The sequence below is a fragment of the Polyodon spathula genome, chromosome 3, assembly GCF_017654505.1.
Source record: "Polyodon spathula isolate WHYD16114869_AA chromosome 3, ASM1765450v1, whole genome shotgun sequence".
Lineage (NCBI taxonomy): Eukaryota > Metazoa > Chordata > Actinopteri > Acipenseriformes > Polyodontidae > Polyodon > Polyodon spathula.
Genome location: NC_054536.1, coordinates 63,486,478 through 63,501,183, shown reverse-complemented (window position 1 = coordinate 63,501,183; position 14,706 = coordinate 63,486,478). Strand labels below are relative to the sequence as shown.

At 37.8% G+C, this 14,706-nt stretch overlaps 2 protein-coding genes across 4 annotated transcripts in view; one reads left to right on the top strand and one right to left on the bottom strand.

Annotated features, from left to right (window-relative positions):
• Positions 1 to 407, bottom strand: part of tbc1d31 (TBC1 domain family, member 31) — a 32,517-nt gene extending 32,110 nt beyond the window's left edge. For all 3 annotated transcript variants that reach the window (XM_041245681.1, XM_041245682.1, XM_041245683.1), the window contains exon 1: positions 66 to 407. In XM_041245681.1, coding sequence (XP_041101615.1) covers positions 66 to 142 — 77 coding nt within the window. In that variant the 5' untranslated portion in view covers positions 143 to 407. The remainder of the gene's footprint in view (positions 1 to 65) is intronic.
• A 1,563-nt stretch (positions 408 to 1,970) lies between these two features.
• Positions 1,971 to 14,706, top strand: LOC121313296 (derlin-1-like). The gene is made up of 8 exons (XM_041245680.1): positions 1,971 to 2,336; positions 5,253 to 5,364; positions 5,927 to 5,991; positions 6,290 to 6,316; positions 7,197 to 7,292; positions 7,570 to 7,622; positions 8,228 to 8,338; positions 12,931 to 14,706. Exons 1-8 carry the CDS (start codon positions 2,184 to 2,186, stop codon positions 13,073 to 13,075), a joined length of 762 nt encoding a protein of 253 aa, XP_041101614.1. The 5' UTR covers positions 1,971 to 2,183; the 3' UTR covers positions 13,076 to 14,706.

Below are 14,706 nucleotides of genomic sequence, written 5' to 3'. Positions count from 1 at the left end.
TTTCAAACGGCTTTACTAGCTGCACTTTTATAAAGGTAAAATATCAAAATAATTAAAAGGCATACCCATCACTGGATGCTGGCGAAGGTTTTCTGTGCCAAATCTTTCCGTTTCCCTTGCTCCCTATGTCTGTGGTCTGCATTTCCTAAGAGATTAAAATGTATCTAGAATACTTTCACTAGTACGGCTGCTGGAGATGCAGAATGCGTTTGCTTTAGCGCCTAGTGTAGCGGGAAATTCAAATATAACTTTGGAAGCAATCTGTAGATACGCTCTAGGCTGTAATTCCGATAAATGTATAGACACCCATTTTCTGAAGAGCGCTGAATTTATATTTATAACCTGCACGATTTACATCAAAACTACAAATCAGATTGCAACTACACTGCTCAGATCGGTTGTTTACAAACCAGGAAGTCACCGAAAAAAAAACAAGGTGGGTTGTGGGAGTTGTCGTTTTTAAGGCCATTTCCTCCCTATGCCTAACGTGTTACACCAATACATATAAACTACAGATCCCATAGTTTATTTGCGTGGAATAATCTTAGAAGGTGAATGGTGGGTGGGCTTTAAAGCAACTGCCAAATGGATACATTAAATCTTTAATATCACCTGTATGTTGTAGTTGCAAATACGGTTTACAGTGTCACGTGAGCAACCGATTCAGCAATAAATTACATATCCCATATGCTGTAGTTTGAGGAGTAATAGCAGGGTATAATAAAGCAGAGTGGGAGCATGTAAACTAGCATAGGTGAGTATTACCATGTAAATCCCAGAGAGGTAATGGTAAAGCATAAAACAAAAAACAAAACGAAAAAAAAAAAAAGGTAAACTATGGTAAATTTGTAATATTGCAACGTTTTATAAGGAAGAAACTCAAGCACAAGTTTATAGATTTATGTTGTGGATAGCAATCATTTGACAAATAAATTGACATTAAGCGGGACACTTAATAGCAAATACTGTAGCGTGCACGGGGGAAGGCAGCAGCAGGGCTGGTAGGTGACGTAATCACATACAATATACGCTCTTTGCAATGGAGCCGGCTGTTTTGTACAGCGGTATTGGCGCTATGCTTTAATGAGAGAGGTCGTGCGTGGATTGCCTCGCCCTGTGTGATGCGCCTCCCTGCAAGAACCGAGATCGCCACAATACATTAAATAGTTACTTCATTCATTATTACAGTCTGCTGACCAGCGGGAAATCAGATACCGGCATGTCCAGGACCAGAACAAACCAGTCCTGTGAATTGCTGAAAATCTTCAACAGGTTGTTTTCTAACTACAAGATTTTTATGTCAGTCCCACCAGTTGCCACAGCGATAGAGAGCCTTGCAAGAAATAAAATCCAGTGCGGTGATTTCTTATGTAATAACGTGTATTGGCATGGAAGGAGAGAAATAATATATTAGGTAACCGGCCCTGTTCACAACCTGTGAAAATGTACTAACCTGCTTAAAAAAAACCCCAAAAACAACAACAACAACAAAAAAAAAAAAACACGTTATTTTATTCAATAAAACAAATACAAAAAATGTATGAGAAAAGCTTTGTGAATAGGGCACATACCCACGTATTATTATTATTATTATTATTATTATTATTATTATTATTATTAATCTAAAAAGGTAACATATCTTGTTTACTTTTAGGTGTTTTTGTATACTGATAATAATATAATACAACAGACACGTATTTTACACTTAAATTTAAAATATAGATATAATTGTTGTATTATTGTAATTATGAGGTAGTTCACCATTAACTACAGGCCTATAATAACCTTCCATGGTGTTTTTGTATTGGCAACCTATTTCATGAATCGAAAAAAAATGTAATATCTTCTGCTAGTTTAAATTGCAGCAGCTGAGCATTTCAGTCCTCAGGCACAGCTTCAAGTTCCGAGGAGACCAGAGGGGCGCTGTGCACTGCACACTGCACACTACCCAACTGCGGGGTTCCTGCTGCATAATTAATAAGCAGGAAGTGTATCTACAAACAAGCAGTCACGTCGGGGAAATTTAAGATTGTGGTGGAGGCAGAAACGTTGAGATCTTTCTTGCTTCGTTTTAAAATAGCAGAGTGACTTAAATGAAACATTCTAAAAGGGTCTGGTCGCCTGACAGTCACTCTGTGTTCGTCTGAAGAACTAGTCTGATCGAGAGTCAGTACATTACAAAGATGTCAGACATTGGGGACTGGTTTAAGAACATCCCATTTATCACTCGATACTGGTTTGCAGGATCAATCCTGGTACCTCTGATTGGAAAATTAGGTCTCATCAGTCCTGTGTACCTGGTTCTGTGGCCGGATGCTTTTATTAACAAATTTCAGGTAATTTTGATATTACGCGTTTTGTGTTCTCTCTGCCTATCTTACTATAACTGAAACCATTGTTGACTACCTACTGTAATTATACGTGTAAATTACATTCGTCTTCCTTGACCTACAATGCATCATCAGCTACTTACAAGTATTGCCATTATTAGAGCAATTCGTGTTACCAACAACTGTACTTGTGTATCGGCTGCGCGAATGTAAACGTTTCAATGCTGGTATGCTCTTTTATAAATAGACTTCGGTGTGTATATGAGTGTTTAAAAAATCTCGCAACACAAATCTAAACTGTCAGTTCGGTTGAACACAAGCTTCTTTTTAACTAGGCCTGTTACGGGTGGTTTTCAGTGTTGACACCGAAGGTGCACCATTACAGAAGTGGCATATTTAGTACATGACCAATTAGGATGCAGTGGAGGTGGGATTTCCGGGGTCTGCTTTTTGCTTGACTAAACAAATTACTGAATTTTCGAACTTTTGTGTGTGTGTATATAAGACCAATTGCATTTCTCATTTTACACTGTTATATTAAACTATCTGCATATCTATTGCCCTCCTAAAAATATTTTCCTAATCCAAAAAAATTGTGTGTAGCCTGCATTCCAGGAAACCCCACCTGAGCACAGTAAAGTATTCAGCAGCCCGAAAAAAAATGTGCATGGAACGTTAGTATGTGCTTACCAGGCTTTTTATGTGGTTTACAAAGTGATTCTCTGTACTTTTTAAACCTAATAATCCTTAATATTATGTACACAGAAAACGGACGTGAATCTTTGAAACTTGAATGAGATCATCATTTTACTAGTGATAAAAAATAAGAACCCAACATTGTATTACATCATATTTTTAAAAGACTACACTAAATACGCACTGATGTTTGACTGTTGTTTGCTGGGTGTAATGCAATGTTTCTTTATGTGGTGTGTCCAGGTCGGCTATTTATCCCTGCTGGGTTTGTATATCCTTTGTGATGGGGATATCTAGTGGAGGCAGTCAAATATCTGTAATGTTGTATGTGACTGGTGCAATTATTCTATACTAATAGTCACACATATGCACTCTCCAAGTCATTTGTGCAGATGGAAATTAATTCCCTTTCTGAACTAGGAAGAGACATTTGGAGGCAGTTGTTTAACAGAGCACAATGCTGTGTTTTATAAAAGGATCAGTATGAATTATCTGCGAGTCCTGCTTTTGTGTAAAGTACTGAAAAGTAGTAACCATGTTTAAAGAGCTTCATGCTGGTAAGCAGGCATGTGCAAATTCCACACCTTGCTGCTGAAGTAGTAGTGGCCAACTACCAACAGAGCTGGGAGCAAAGACTTTTGTTTCAAATTTTTGCTTGTTTAGGATTACCCCTCCTCCTTTTGTCCCCTTTTTAATATTTTTCTTCTGTCTTGACAAGAAAACTAATGTCTTTGTTCCTCAGACCCACACCCAGTTGCTACTGTTCTTGATTCTTGGTCTTTAGTAGATATTTCAGCCTTTTGCACTTACCAATACTCTGTTTCGTGCCTATTAAGGTAATGACCACAACCCTGTTTTGTTCAGATGATATGTAAATTAAAGTGCTGGCTGCTCCAGAACAACCTGTTTAAGTTGTGGATAGCCAGTATCAGTACTGATTTGAGAATGCTTTCGTGGCGTCTCGGTTTGTGTGTTAGAATTTGCATGATGTCATTATTTATTTATGATAGTTAGCAACTGAAGAAAGGTCACCAGGAAGGGTAAGAATGAGAAGTGTGACTGTCGGGTGCCACCAAAGCGTTAATGCTTCGTGTGCAGCGAAGGAGGAGGGATTGGCTGTGATTTTCCACTTAGCTGTATATAAGAATTTTGTCAGTTTTCCACTCCAGTGAATTGCTAAGCAAATATGGAAGACAAATGCACTTGTCTTTTTGCTTCTAAGACCCTGTATAACTGTTTCTGTAGTGCAGCCCAGTAAGAATGACAGTACCCATTTCAATTGGGGTGTAAGTGGAAAATTACATAAGGCTGATCCATAGAGTACAATCATTTGAAATTTATTCTGTGTTGTATTTTGGCAGTCACAGTTCTGAGGATAAACTGCTATCACTAACACAGACAGGGAGAAACAAAGCAACAAGCAGCCCCAGTATCTAATAAATGCATTTTAAGTGGCAGATGTGCACACTTGAATACCTTAAAAAAAAAAAAAAAATCAGTCGAAGTATTAATTGAATACAGCATAGTTATTTTTAACTTATTTCCCCCCAAAAATATGATTGTGAGTGTTTGTACTGTATATATTTCTTGTTGTTTTGTTTGTTTAAACTTTTTATTTTGGCCCTTGTGCCCTGTTTGTTTGTTTATTGTCCGTTTGTTAATAAATGTGCACTTACTGAAGCATTCTTGTCTGAGTCTCCCTTCTTGATGATAACATCACAGGCATACTTTGTAATATGGTTAAATGTTTTGGTGGCTAACCCCATGTTTTTAGGGCCAGTGAATCAATTAAACTATTGTGACTAAGCTTTTTTTTTTTTTTAAATGGAATAACCCATGCTGTCCAAACAATCAGGCTGTCCCTGGAGGACCCTGCTCTCATTGCATTGCATAAAACAGTTGAACAGCCATGAAGAAAAGTTCCTTTGACAGCAACCTGCTTTCAAGATTCTTGGGATATGACAAACGTTGTAGATTGGCAAACATATTGGTTAAGTCAAAGTAGATTGCATTTGTGAGTAGATTCCACACACAGTCACAAATATCGTCTTTTCATTTTACTTGACATTCAGTTTTGTAATGTTTTCCTTTTTGTTTCAAAAGAGACGAGGACTCCTTGTATTAAATTCAATGCTGACTGTTTCTGCCCTTTTTTATATTTTAGACAGTTTACAAGCTGTTTATAATTAGCATCTAAACAGGTCATCGTCTTCTTCTTCTCAACAGATATGGAGACCGATATCATCAACGCTGTATTTCCCGGTAGGCCCAGGGACTGGATTTCTGTACCTGGTTAATCTTTATTTCCTCTATCAATACTCAACAAGACTGGAAACAGGTATGGCATAGATGGATAGAGACTTGCACCAGGGTTGCATGGGATTTGTATGAATAAAATAACCAGTCATTTTAGACATGAGATTCTGTAGGTTTTTGTTTCTATAAAGTAAAATGATATACAGAATCTCCATTCTGAGGAGCAGAAGGCAGACAACAACGTGTAGGCTTTTTGTGATGTTTTCTAAAATATATTTTGTGCTGAACAATTAACAAAATAAATAAATAAATATAATGTTAAAATATTTGGTTACCTGTAATTATCTGAAGCAGTTTGAGTGTGTCAAACATACATTGTTACAAATACAGTGCAGTATGTAGTTACACCTGTGCAAACACATCAGCTAGGAGACTAAAGCATTTCCAGGTTTAGCACATCAGCAGACAATGGAAGAGTTCGCTGGTTCAGCTTGCCTTTCATTGCTGATTTAAATTGTTCAGTCTGTTTCTGAAAAGAAATACATAAAGTACAATATATAAATGAATGGTACAGTACGTATAATTGAAATCCTGCATTTAATAATCAGATGAAATTCTGTAGTATGTGTTTTTATTTTTTGTAGGTGTCTTTGCTGGAAGACCAGCGGACTTTATATTTATGCTGCTCTTCAATTGGATTTGCATTGTTGTATCCTTTTTCATACTGTGTTGGTGCACCTAGGAGTACTTGAAACCAGCCCAAAATAATGATTTTTTTTTTTTCTGTAATTTACATATTAAGAGAACAGTTTATTTAATTGTCATCAAACGTGTTAGGATATTTAAATGCATTTAGACTATCAGAATTTGGGGATATGTCCTTATGTAAAAAAATAAAAATAAAAATATAAAAAATAATCCATATGCTTATGGTGGATGGTTCACTAATGTGATATGTTTTTAAAGATTAATTACTGTAGACTTAGATCCTTAACCATACCATGCAGATAACAGGCTTAATAATGGACATGCAGGTCGGCATTTAACATATATTTTCAATGTATTGCTTTTTAAGTATACTGACTGATGGGGGGGGGGGGGGGGGGGTGGGGGGGGGGGGGGGGGGGGGGGGGGGGTAGGTAGGGTAATTTTTTAGTAACACCCTTGCATTGTGAATCATTTATCCTGTATGCACCCAATGGGTACAGACTAACATTTGCTGCTCTGACTGATTACAGTTTCACAAAGAGTGGTGATTGTGTCAGGGGAGGCCAGTTTCGAAATTTAGAGCAGTTTGGGACAGGGACCCTGAAATGCAACAATGGTTTTGAACACTAATCTATATTTAGAGCGTTAATGGGACCTGTAACCCTGAAATCAACAATGGTTTGACACTACATCTACAACACAATACATTTTTCCTTCCTGTAAAACATTAAACACTTTTTTGCTTCTGAATGTTCATTAATAGATTTGTTGTTTCTGGTGGCCATTTGCAGTTTGGCTACTGTAAATCGTTGGAATGGGTATTCAGCTTTTCAATGGAGGGATATATAATGAGGTGGTCTTTGTGTGTTTGTACTTTGAAAATCAGTTTTTATGATTGTGTTGTTTGACTAGGTATTTATTTATATATATATATATATATATATATATATATATATATATATATATATATATATATATATATATATATCCAACTTGGTTGAACCAATGAGGACAGTTTTTCAGATCCGGCGATTCGTCCAAATATTCACTCGCGGTGAACACAGTGCTGATTCGTTAAGCCTATTAAAATGTGTTTGTACATATATAGGTATTATGAATACAATTTTTTTAGGATCATAACAGCAGGATATTTAAGTTTTTGTACATATGACATTTATTTAATAAATGTATTTGTATTTTTTCCAGCTATTGATGATTCCCCTTATAATGTCAGTGCTGTACGTATGGGCTCAGTTGAACAGAGACATGATTGTATCTTTTTGGTTCGGCACTAGATTTAAGGTATGAAATGAATTACTTGATTTGGGTTTGGGGGTGAGGGATGATTAATTGGATTTGTTTAAAAAAAAAAAAAATAAATAAATAACATGGTATGCAAGTCACTTGCAAGACCAGCATTTGTCATGTTTCTTTTCTTTTTTTATGTAAATAATAATAACAAAACCCATTACATAGATTGCATACATTGTAGGTCTTATACGGTGTAATATATTTTTCTGTACAATTCTTTTGACTCAACTTATTAAAATCAATAAAAAATATTTTATATTGGTTCTAGGCTTGCTACCTTCCTTGGGTGATTCTCGGTTTCAACTACATTATTGGAGGATCGTAAGTATTTGAGCTTTTTCTTCCACAGTGACTGTGCCCTCCACCGTTATATTATTTGTGGTGGTGTGGACTGGGAGAACCAGATCCTGATTATCATACTAACTCAGTGGATCCTGGTGTACTTGCAACTGCTCCAATCCTACCTCACTGAGGCCTAAATTAAATCAGAAATGTAAGCAGAGCTATATATTTATCAGCGCTGTAAAGCCCTTGGATATCACATCACTGTAGCAGGGCTATCCATTTGATATTGCAGAGACTGAAGTAGGAATAAGTAGCCCTGTTTGATATCCTAATGCCATACATTGTGTGACAGGTAACATGTAGCAAATTTTATAATTTACCAAAACAATGCTTACAAATAAAATGTAAGGTCTTGTTTCTATTTATTTTCAATCCAGAAACAAGGAGTGCTATAGTACACACATTAAACCTTGGTTGTAAACTTGTTCCATCTTTAACACTGGGATGTGAACACAGCGGAGATGAAACATTCTATAACCTCAATTGCTGTTGTCTAGTATTGTCAGAGTTAAGTTGCCTCTTCATTCAAATGAACAAACTGAATATAAAAAAGGTTTGACTTACACATTTTACAACTGCAGGATTGTCAACGAGCTTATTGGAAACCTTGTTGGACATTTGTATTTCTTCTTGATGTTCAAGTACCCCATGGACTTGGGAGGGAGGACCCTTCTCTCAACCCCGCAGTTTCTGTAAGTTTTCAGCATACTTTTTGCTTCCCTTTTTATACATTGCCTTTCTACAGTTATAGGTGATTAGTAATTGGGAATTCATGCTGGGATAAGCATGGAATTTTCATGTCCATTCAATTCAATTTTCAGCATTCAGACAAGCTCACTTGCAAAGCATTATTGGTGCCATTGTATGCGACACTGTTTTAAAGTTGAGAAATATCCCAGAAGTAAGAATAGGTTTTGAAGGCCCTACTATATTTGACTGAATTAACTACAAAACAAGAAGTAGTTACAGTAGTAGTAGTAACATACAGTAGTTGAGGTAAAAAATGATATTGTCTATTTCAAGTACATAAAGTAGACAAAGCATTTATTTTTTGTAATCCTTGCTTTTGTCCTGTCTTCGCAAATAAACAAAGTAGTCATGGACACATTTTCATAACATAATAACATTAACGTGACTAAACACTTCAAAGGGTGCGTTGTACAGTGGGGGGGGGGGGGGGGGGGGTTCTTCTTTTATTACATTCCACGTAACAAACTAGGATTGCAACTTAAAAGACAAACAAAACCATTTATCACAATATGAGACATTTCCTTTACAAGTTTGATAATGTGATGCCTTTTCAAATGATGTACTTGATTTGTGTCAGACAGAAATGGAAAGAGATTGACTTGCTTTCCAAATCTGAAGTAATACTAACTTTGGGAAGTTATCATAACTATCAACCTTAATCGAGACTCCAACATCTCAAGGTAAACCTATTTGCATCTGTCTTGACTCTATGGAGAGTGCTGCTCATGAACTTTACAGTTTTGAACTTGTCGTATAATTGATTACTACTCCGTTTACTCTGGTAAGCATAAATACAAATCCCAATACTCACACTTTGACGTTCTTTGTTTTATTTCCCTTTTAAAAAATGACCATTTCAGAAATAGCATCCTCTCAGAAGTTTTGAAACTGGTATTTGTAATCAAGATATTAATTGAGTCTCAAATACACTACTTAAGTGTATAATATAGCAATTTAAAAAGACATACCATGTGCATTTGTCTTTACAGTTGAGTTTATTCATTATGTGACTTTAGTCATGTGTCTCTGCTGAAGCTCAACATGGTAGCTGCATGGGTGCTTTGCATGATTTTGTTGTTCAATATAGATGCTCAGTAATAGTATCCCACTAAGCAAAATAATGCAGAATACATGTAGGTGTACTGCTCAAACTTAATGGACCGATAATAAGACGTAAATTTAAAAAAAAAAGAAATAAAAATGTTTACATAGTCGAACGTTGAATCGGGAGTGGCAGAGCGACAATGGAAATACCCAAATGGCAATGAAGAGTGAGTAAGCAAGATTTGCAAGAACCAGACTTTAGTTGTCCGGTCAATAGTTCTGACCGGACACTGTACGAATTCCGTTAAAACCTGATGTCCGGTCAAAGACTGTTTCCGATGTAGAAATAAAGACAACTACAAGCTGTTAGTGAATCAAAACTATGCTGAACACATAAAAAACTTGCAACTTGAATTACGTATAAGTTGTAAATTTTTAAACAGTTAAAACAAATGTCTGTCTTCACATCGTCTGCGTGATCAGTTCCTACAGATGAAGTCTTTCTGGTGGCTTTGACTGTCTTCCACTGCGAGAGAAACAGGGCTCTTTACTACAGGGAGCTGCTTGGCTCTAACTGGTGTTATGAGCCACTGTGAGCTCTCCAAGCTGGCGTACTTGGCACTGAAGTGTTGAGTGGTGTGCTTGCTTGCTGCCAGCTCGCATCGTTACTGCTCTCTGGTATGTCAGCTGTATACCCTCTACTCTCCCTGCTTGTCCTTGCACTAATTGGGATGCTTGGCACCTCTGTTGGGCTATGTGCAGGCTATCCACTGTCCTGCATAGCTGGCTGATCTGCCACTCACAGATCCACACGATTGCGGTGGTATAGAGTTCCTTCAACATCCACAAGATGTGAGCATGGTGCGACTTTTGCATACAGGTACCTAGTCTCCAGCTGCCTGTTCGATCTCAAGGCAGTGGCTTCATGCGAATTGGATAACCAACATTCAGCTCAGGCAAGTCTTTAGCAGATTTGTCCCAGCCTAATGTAGAAATCAGGTTCTTCTGTCACAGCTTCTCTGGTACGCCTTGTACCACACTGGGTTCGAGTAACTTGTTGGCTACTGGCAGTGATGTCTTTAGTCTCCTTGACATCAGGTGCTGTTCTGGGCTACTATCTATGCCCACTGTCTTAACAGAGGATTCAGCTTTGCTATTAGATTATGGGTGATGAGGTGACCTGCTCAAACTCCTATCCAGTGGCAAGTCGTCCGAATTACTTGCGTGCAAATTGAGGTCCATTATCCGAGATCACTCGATCCAGTTGACCATGGTCCGCAAACTGGGCCTTGCAACGCTTGATTTGTAGTCTCGGCAAGGAAGTCTGGGAGCAGCTCGATTTCCCAGAAGTCTAAGTAGTGGTTGACTATCGGCAGGAATTCCTGCCCTGCATAGTTAAATAAGTCCATGCTGATAATCTGCCAAGGCCGTGATGGTATCTCATCTGACATCATGGTTTCCTTCTGTTGCTCATGTGCCTATTCGTTGCAGATAGAGCAATTGCTGACAAAGCCATTGATCTCACCTTGCATGTTGGGCCAGTACAGGGTGTCATATGCCTGCCTGTAGCATGCTTCTCCACCAAAGTGGCTTGAATATATGCGTGCTAGCATCTCTGGTTGCAGTGATTTGGGTATGATGACCCTTGGCCCTTTGTACAGAATGTCATTCTATATGCTGATTTCATCTCTAAATGACGAGTATTCTCTCACAATGATTGACGTTTCTTGGTTATCCATTCAGAACTACTGACTTCAGTGCTTGCAAACATTCATCTCTGTGTGCTGTACAATCTGATGCAATCGCTGATCTGTGACATTCAGATAATCTGCTTGATTGACCTGCGCTATGTCATTTTGCTCCTGCTGCGCACTGCAAACTGTGTGATGCTCATTCTCTGCACTGGACATCCTGTCTGCTGCTGTCGCTCTGCTGAGTATGTCAGGGCTTGAGGCTGTAATGCTGTAATGTAAGCTTGGGTGTGCTCAGGAGGGGCTTCTTGAATATGTCTATCAGTGGCTTATGGTCAGTTTATGCTATGCTCAAGCATTCCTTTTCAGTCTGTGCATAGTTCTGCTCGGTTGGCGTCAGTGCCCTAGATGCAAAAGCAACTGGCTGAGCTTCTTGCATTAGGCAGCATCCAAGCCCATTTTTTGCTTGAATCGTTCTGTACGTCATATACACGAGTCAGCTGTTTCGACAAAGGTCCAGTCGGCTGATGTTCTACCTTGTTTAGCTCAGCAGGTACGGTGAATTGTTGCTCCTCTGAGGTTCAGGTTGTGCTTATTATATACATGGCGGCATTCGCTCTCCATCACCCTCCTGAGTGTAGCTGCTCACACTTCCGCTGCCTTCTCTTCTAGGCCTGTTGCTATGGAGTAATCTTCAAACTGTCCTCTTAAATTTTCCCAGTTGCTGCTCCTTTTCATCCCTTCTGGGGGTGGAATACTATTGGCAGCTGCCATGATGCTAAAATATGTTTGTACTCCCTATTTACAGCCTCCAGGCTCCTGAATAGCAATGGGAGGGTGCATGCATGCTTAATCTGTCTAATATCAACTCAATCCTTGGTTGCTACTCAGTTTCATAGCTCACTGCACACTCAGAAAATGTTGATCTTTAAATGAGTGGCATAATTTTGGGTCCAGATAGTTCTGACGCCATGTTTCTGATGTAGAAATACTAACAACTACAAGCTGTTAGTGAATCAAAGCCATGCTGAACACATAAAATACAACCAGGGTCAAAGGTACAGGAAGTAACAGAGTGGTATAACAATGAGCCACAAGGTGGCGCAGACCTGCAGTCTAACATCCATATCAAAAAACTGACAGTTGGCAATACTAACGATACAGTTTGTTTCATAAAGGTTTCTCTCCGGAGACACAGCTCTTGTTAAATTTATCAAACAAGACAGAATTAGCAAACACGTAATTGGGAGGATTAATTATGTGTTTACATTAAAAGGGGCGCTTTTTTAATTGCAATCGGGTGACACACAGCACTAAACCTGTGTAGAGCAACAAGCCAGGCAACAGTACACCTTTTTTTATATGTGTTTCATATTTTATCCTGGTTACTGTAATGCCAGTAAAACGCTAAACTTAATTTGTGGAGTACTGTAGGATTACTCTCACATGACATTGCTGGACCGTTACTAAACTGTTTAATATTTTTTATTGTTATTGTAATGCCAAAATGGAAAACCAGTAGCCTTAATAGACAGTTACAATTGAAGGCAGTGCAAAAGCCAGTGTTGTATACAGTAGTATAAAGCAATTGTATGCAAGCCGTGTTTTTTGTTGACTTTTGAATACAGTTGGATAGTTGTCCCAGCACTAAGGAATTCATGTTCAAGAATATTAATGCTATATAAAATTATCTGACAGTTGAAATTGGCTAGTCCAAGAGTGGCACACTTGTGTTCTTCTGAATGCCGATATGGAGTCTTTGTTAGACTGCACTCACTTCTTGTCCCTCTGGATTGCAGGTACCGCTTCTTCCCCAGCCAGAGAGGGGGAGTATCTGGGTTTGGAGCCCCCCCACCTAGCAGGGGACATGCAGCCGATGAGCAAGCTGGGGCCAGGGCTGGCCGACATAACTGGGGCCAGGGATTCCGACTTGGGGACGACTGAGGAAACCTCCTATTACAAGCAAAGACTTTAACTACTGTGCAAACGGACATTGTTCAGAACATTGTGTGGTTTTGAACAAGTTGTGTCTAGCATTCTGGGATAAACGCAAAGTGCAGCAGTGTGTCGACTATTGACGTCAGAGCAGCAGAAAAGCACCATATTACATCACACTATGCATTTACATACATTGTCCTTCTAACACAAACTAATTAAGGTTATACACATAAAAGCAGAGGTAAATATTTCCTGACAGTAGTTTGTTTGAAAGGTGTTTTCTATGGAAAGACTTATGCTTACTGTATGTTTTCAGTGTATTTCTTTTTAATTTTATTTAGTTTTTGTTACGTTTGCCACAGATGCATTGGCTAATGTTTTTGCTTGTTTGATGTGTAGCTTGGTAGCTATTAATTTAGCTACATCAGTTGGTAGATGGAGATGAAAATGTACAAATTAAGCAATTACATATTTTTTTAATATACTGTATGAATTGATACTATAGGCTGTTTTTTTTTTGCATGATATATATGATCTTCCAAACAATATTGTGATTTAAAAAAATAAATACCTGCTTTAAATGATAGTGTTGCACTTGTACAGGATGCTTCACAATGACTGTTAAAACAAAGCCTATAGACTGGTAGACATTCACAGATTCAGATGTTTCCTAGTTACCATAAATACAAGAGAATTGAAAATGGTCAGTCTGTGGTTATGAATGATGGAACTGTATTATGTGTTTGTACTGCTGTTCTAATACCAACTCTGGAACAGGTAGGGGAATGTGACGTCTGTACTGTGCATCCAGCAGTCTTTTCAGTTCAGAACTTACTACTGTTTAGCTAATTGATTCTAAACCCCCAGGTAAAGACTGGGTGTAATACTATTGTGTCCTGTTACCAACCAAATACAGTGTTCTTAATGATGGAAATGTTTACTTGACACTTTTTTTTTTAATTTGCAGAAAATATTTTTTAATGAATGTGAAATTGCGAGAAGTTTTCCAGCCTGTTTTATTACACATTATGTTGTTAACAGGTTGGCAATTAATAACTTCAGACATTCATTTTACAATAGATAAATCAGTTCAACACCAGAATTGGCTCAAAAATGACCTCAAACAATGGAAAATATTCGTTAAGGTATAAAGTTTAGTTATTCTATTGTATTTTTTTAAGACTAATATATGTGCAAAAATAAGGCTTTTTTCTCAGTCATGCTGAGAAATATTTTCATCTCAAAGCAGTGATTATGATTACCGCTTCGTCTTGACACATCTTTCTAAAGCTAAGAAAGGTATAGCTAATCTTTTTTTCAATGCCAGTTTTACAGAAAATACAATAAGAAAAACTGATAGATGTTCATTGAAGTGGTTTAAGGGTCTCCATATAAAATCCAGTGCTGTTTAGATAATTAAAATAGATGCCACTAACTTGTATAACGACAGGATTGGCAGAGATATTTTCCATTGGTGTTGTGGTTATGTTTCAGTCATTACCACCATCAGTCAGTGATACCAAGTCACATGAAAACATGCATCCCTATCACTATGATGTATCATTTGCATTCATACAGTATATGGGATAGGTGTTGTAAGTTTTATAAGGTAAGAGCTATTAAAAGTTTTTGCAAAA

Excerpts from the sequence above, each read along its gene's own strand:
- LOC121313296 (XM_041245680.1), top strand. The coding sequence starts at position 2,184 with ATGTCAGACATTGGGGACTGGTTTAAGAACATCCCATTTATCACTCGA. Across the intron at positions 2,337-5,252 it reads CTTTTATTAACAAATTTCAG|ATATGGAGACCGATATCATC; the intron begins GTAATTTTGATA and ends TCTTCTCAACAG. Across the intron at positions 7,623-8,227 it reads AACTACATTATTGGAGGATC|GATTGTCAACGAGCTTATTG; the intron begins GTAAGTATTTGA and ends TTACAACTGCAG.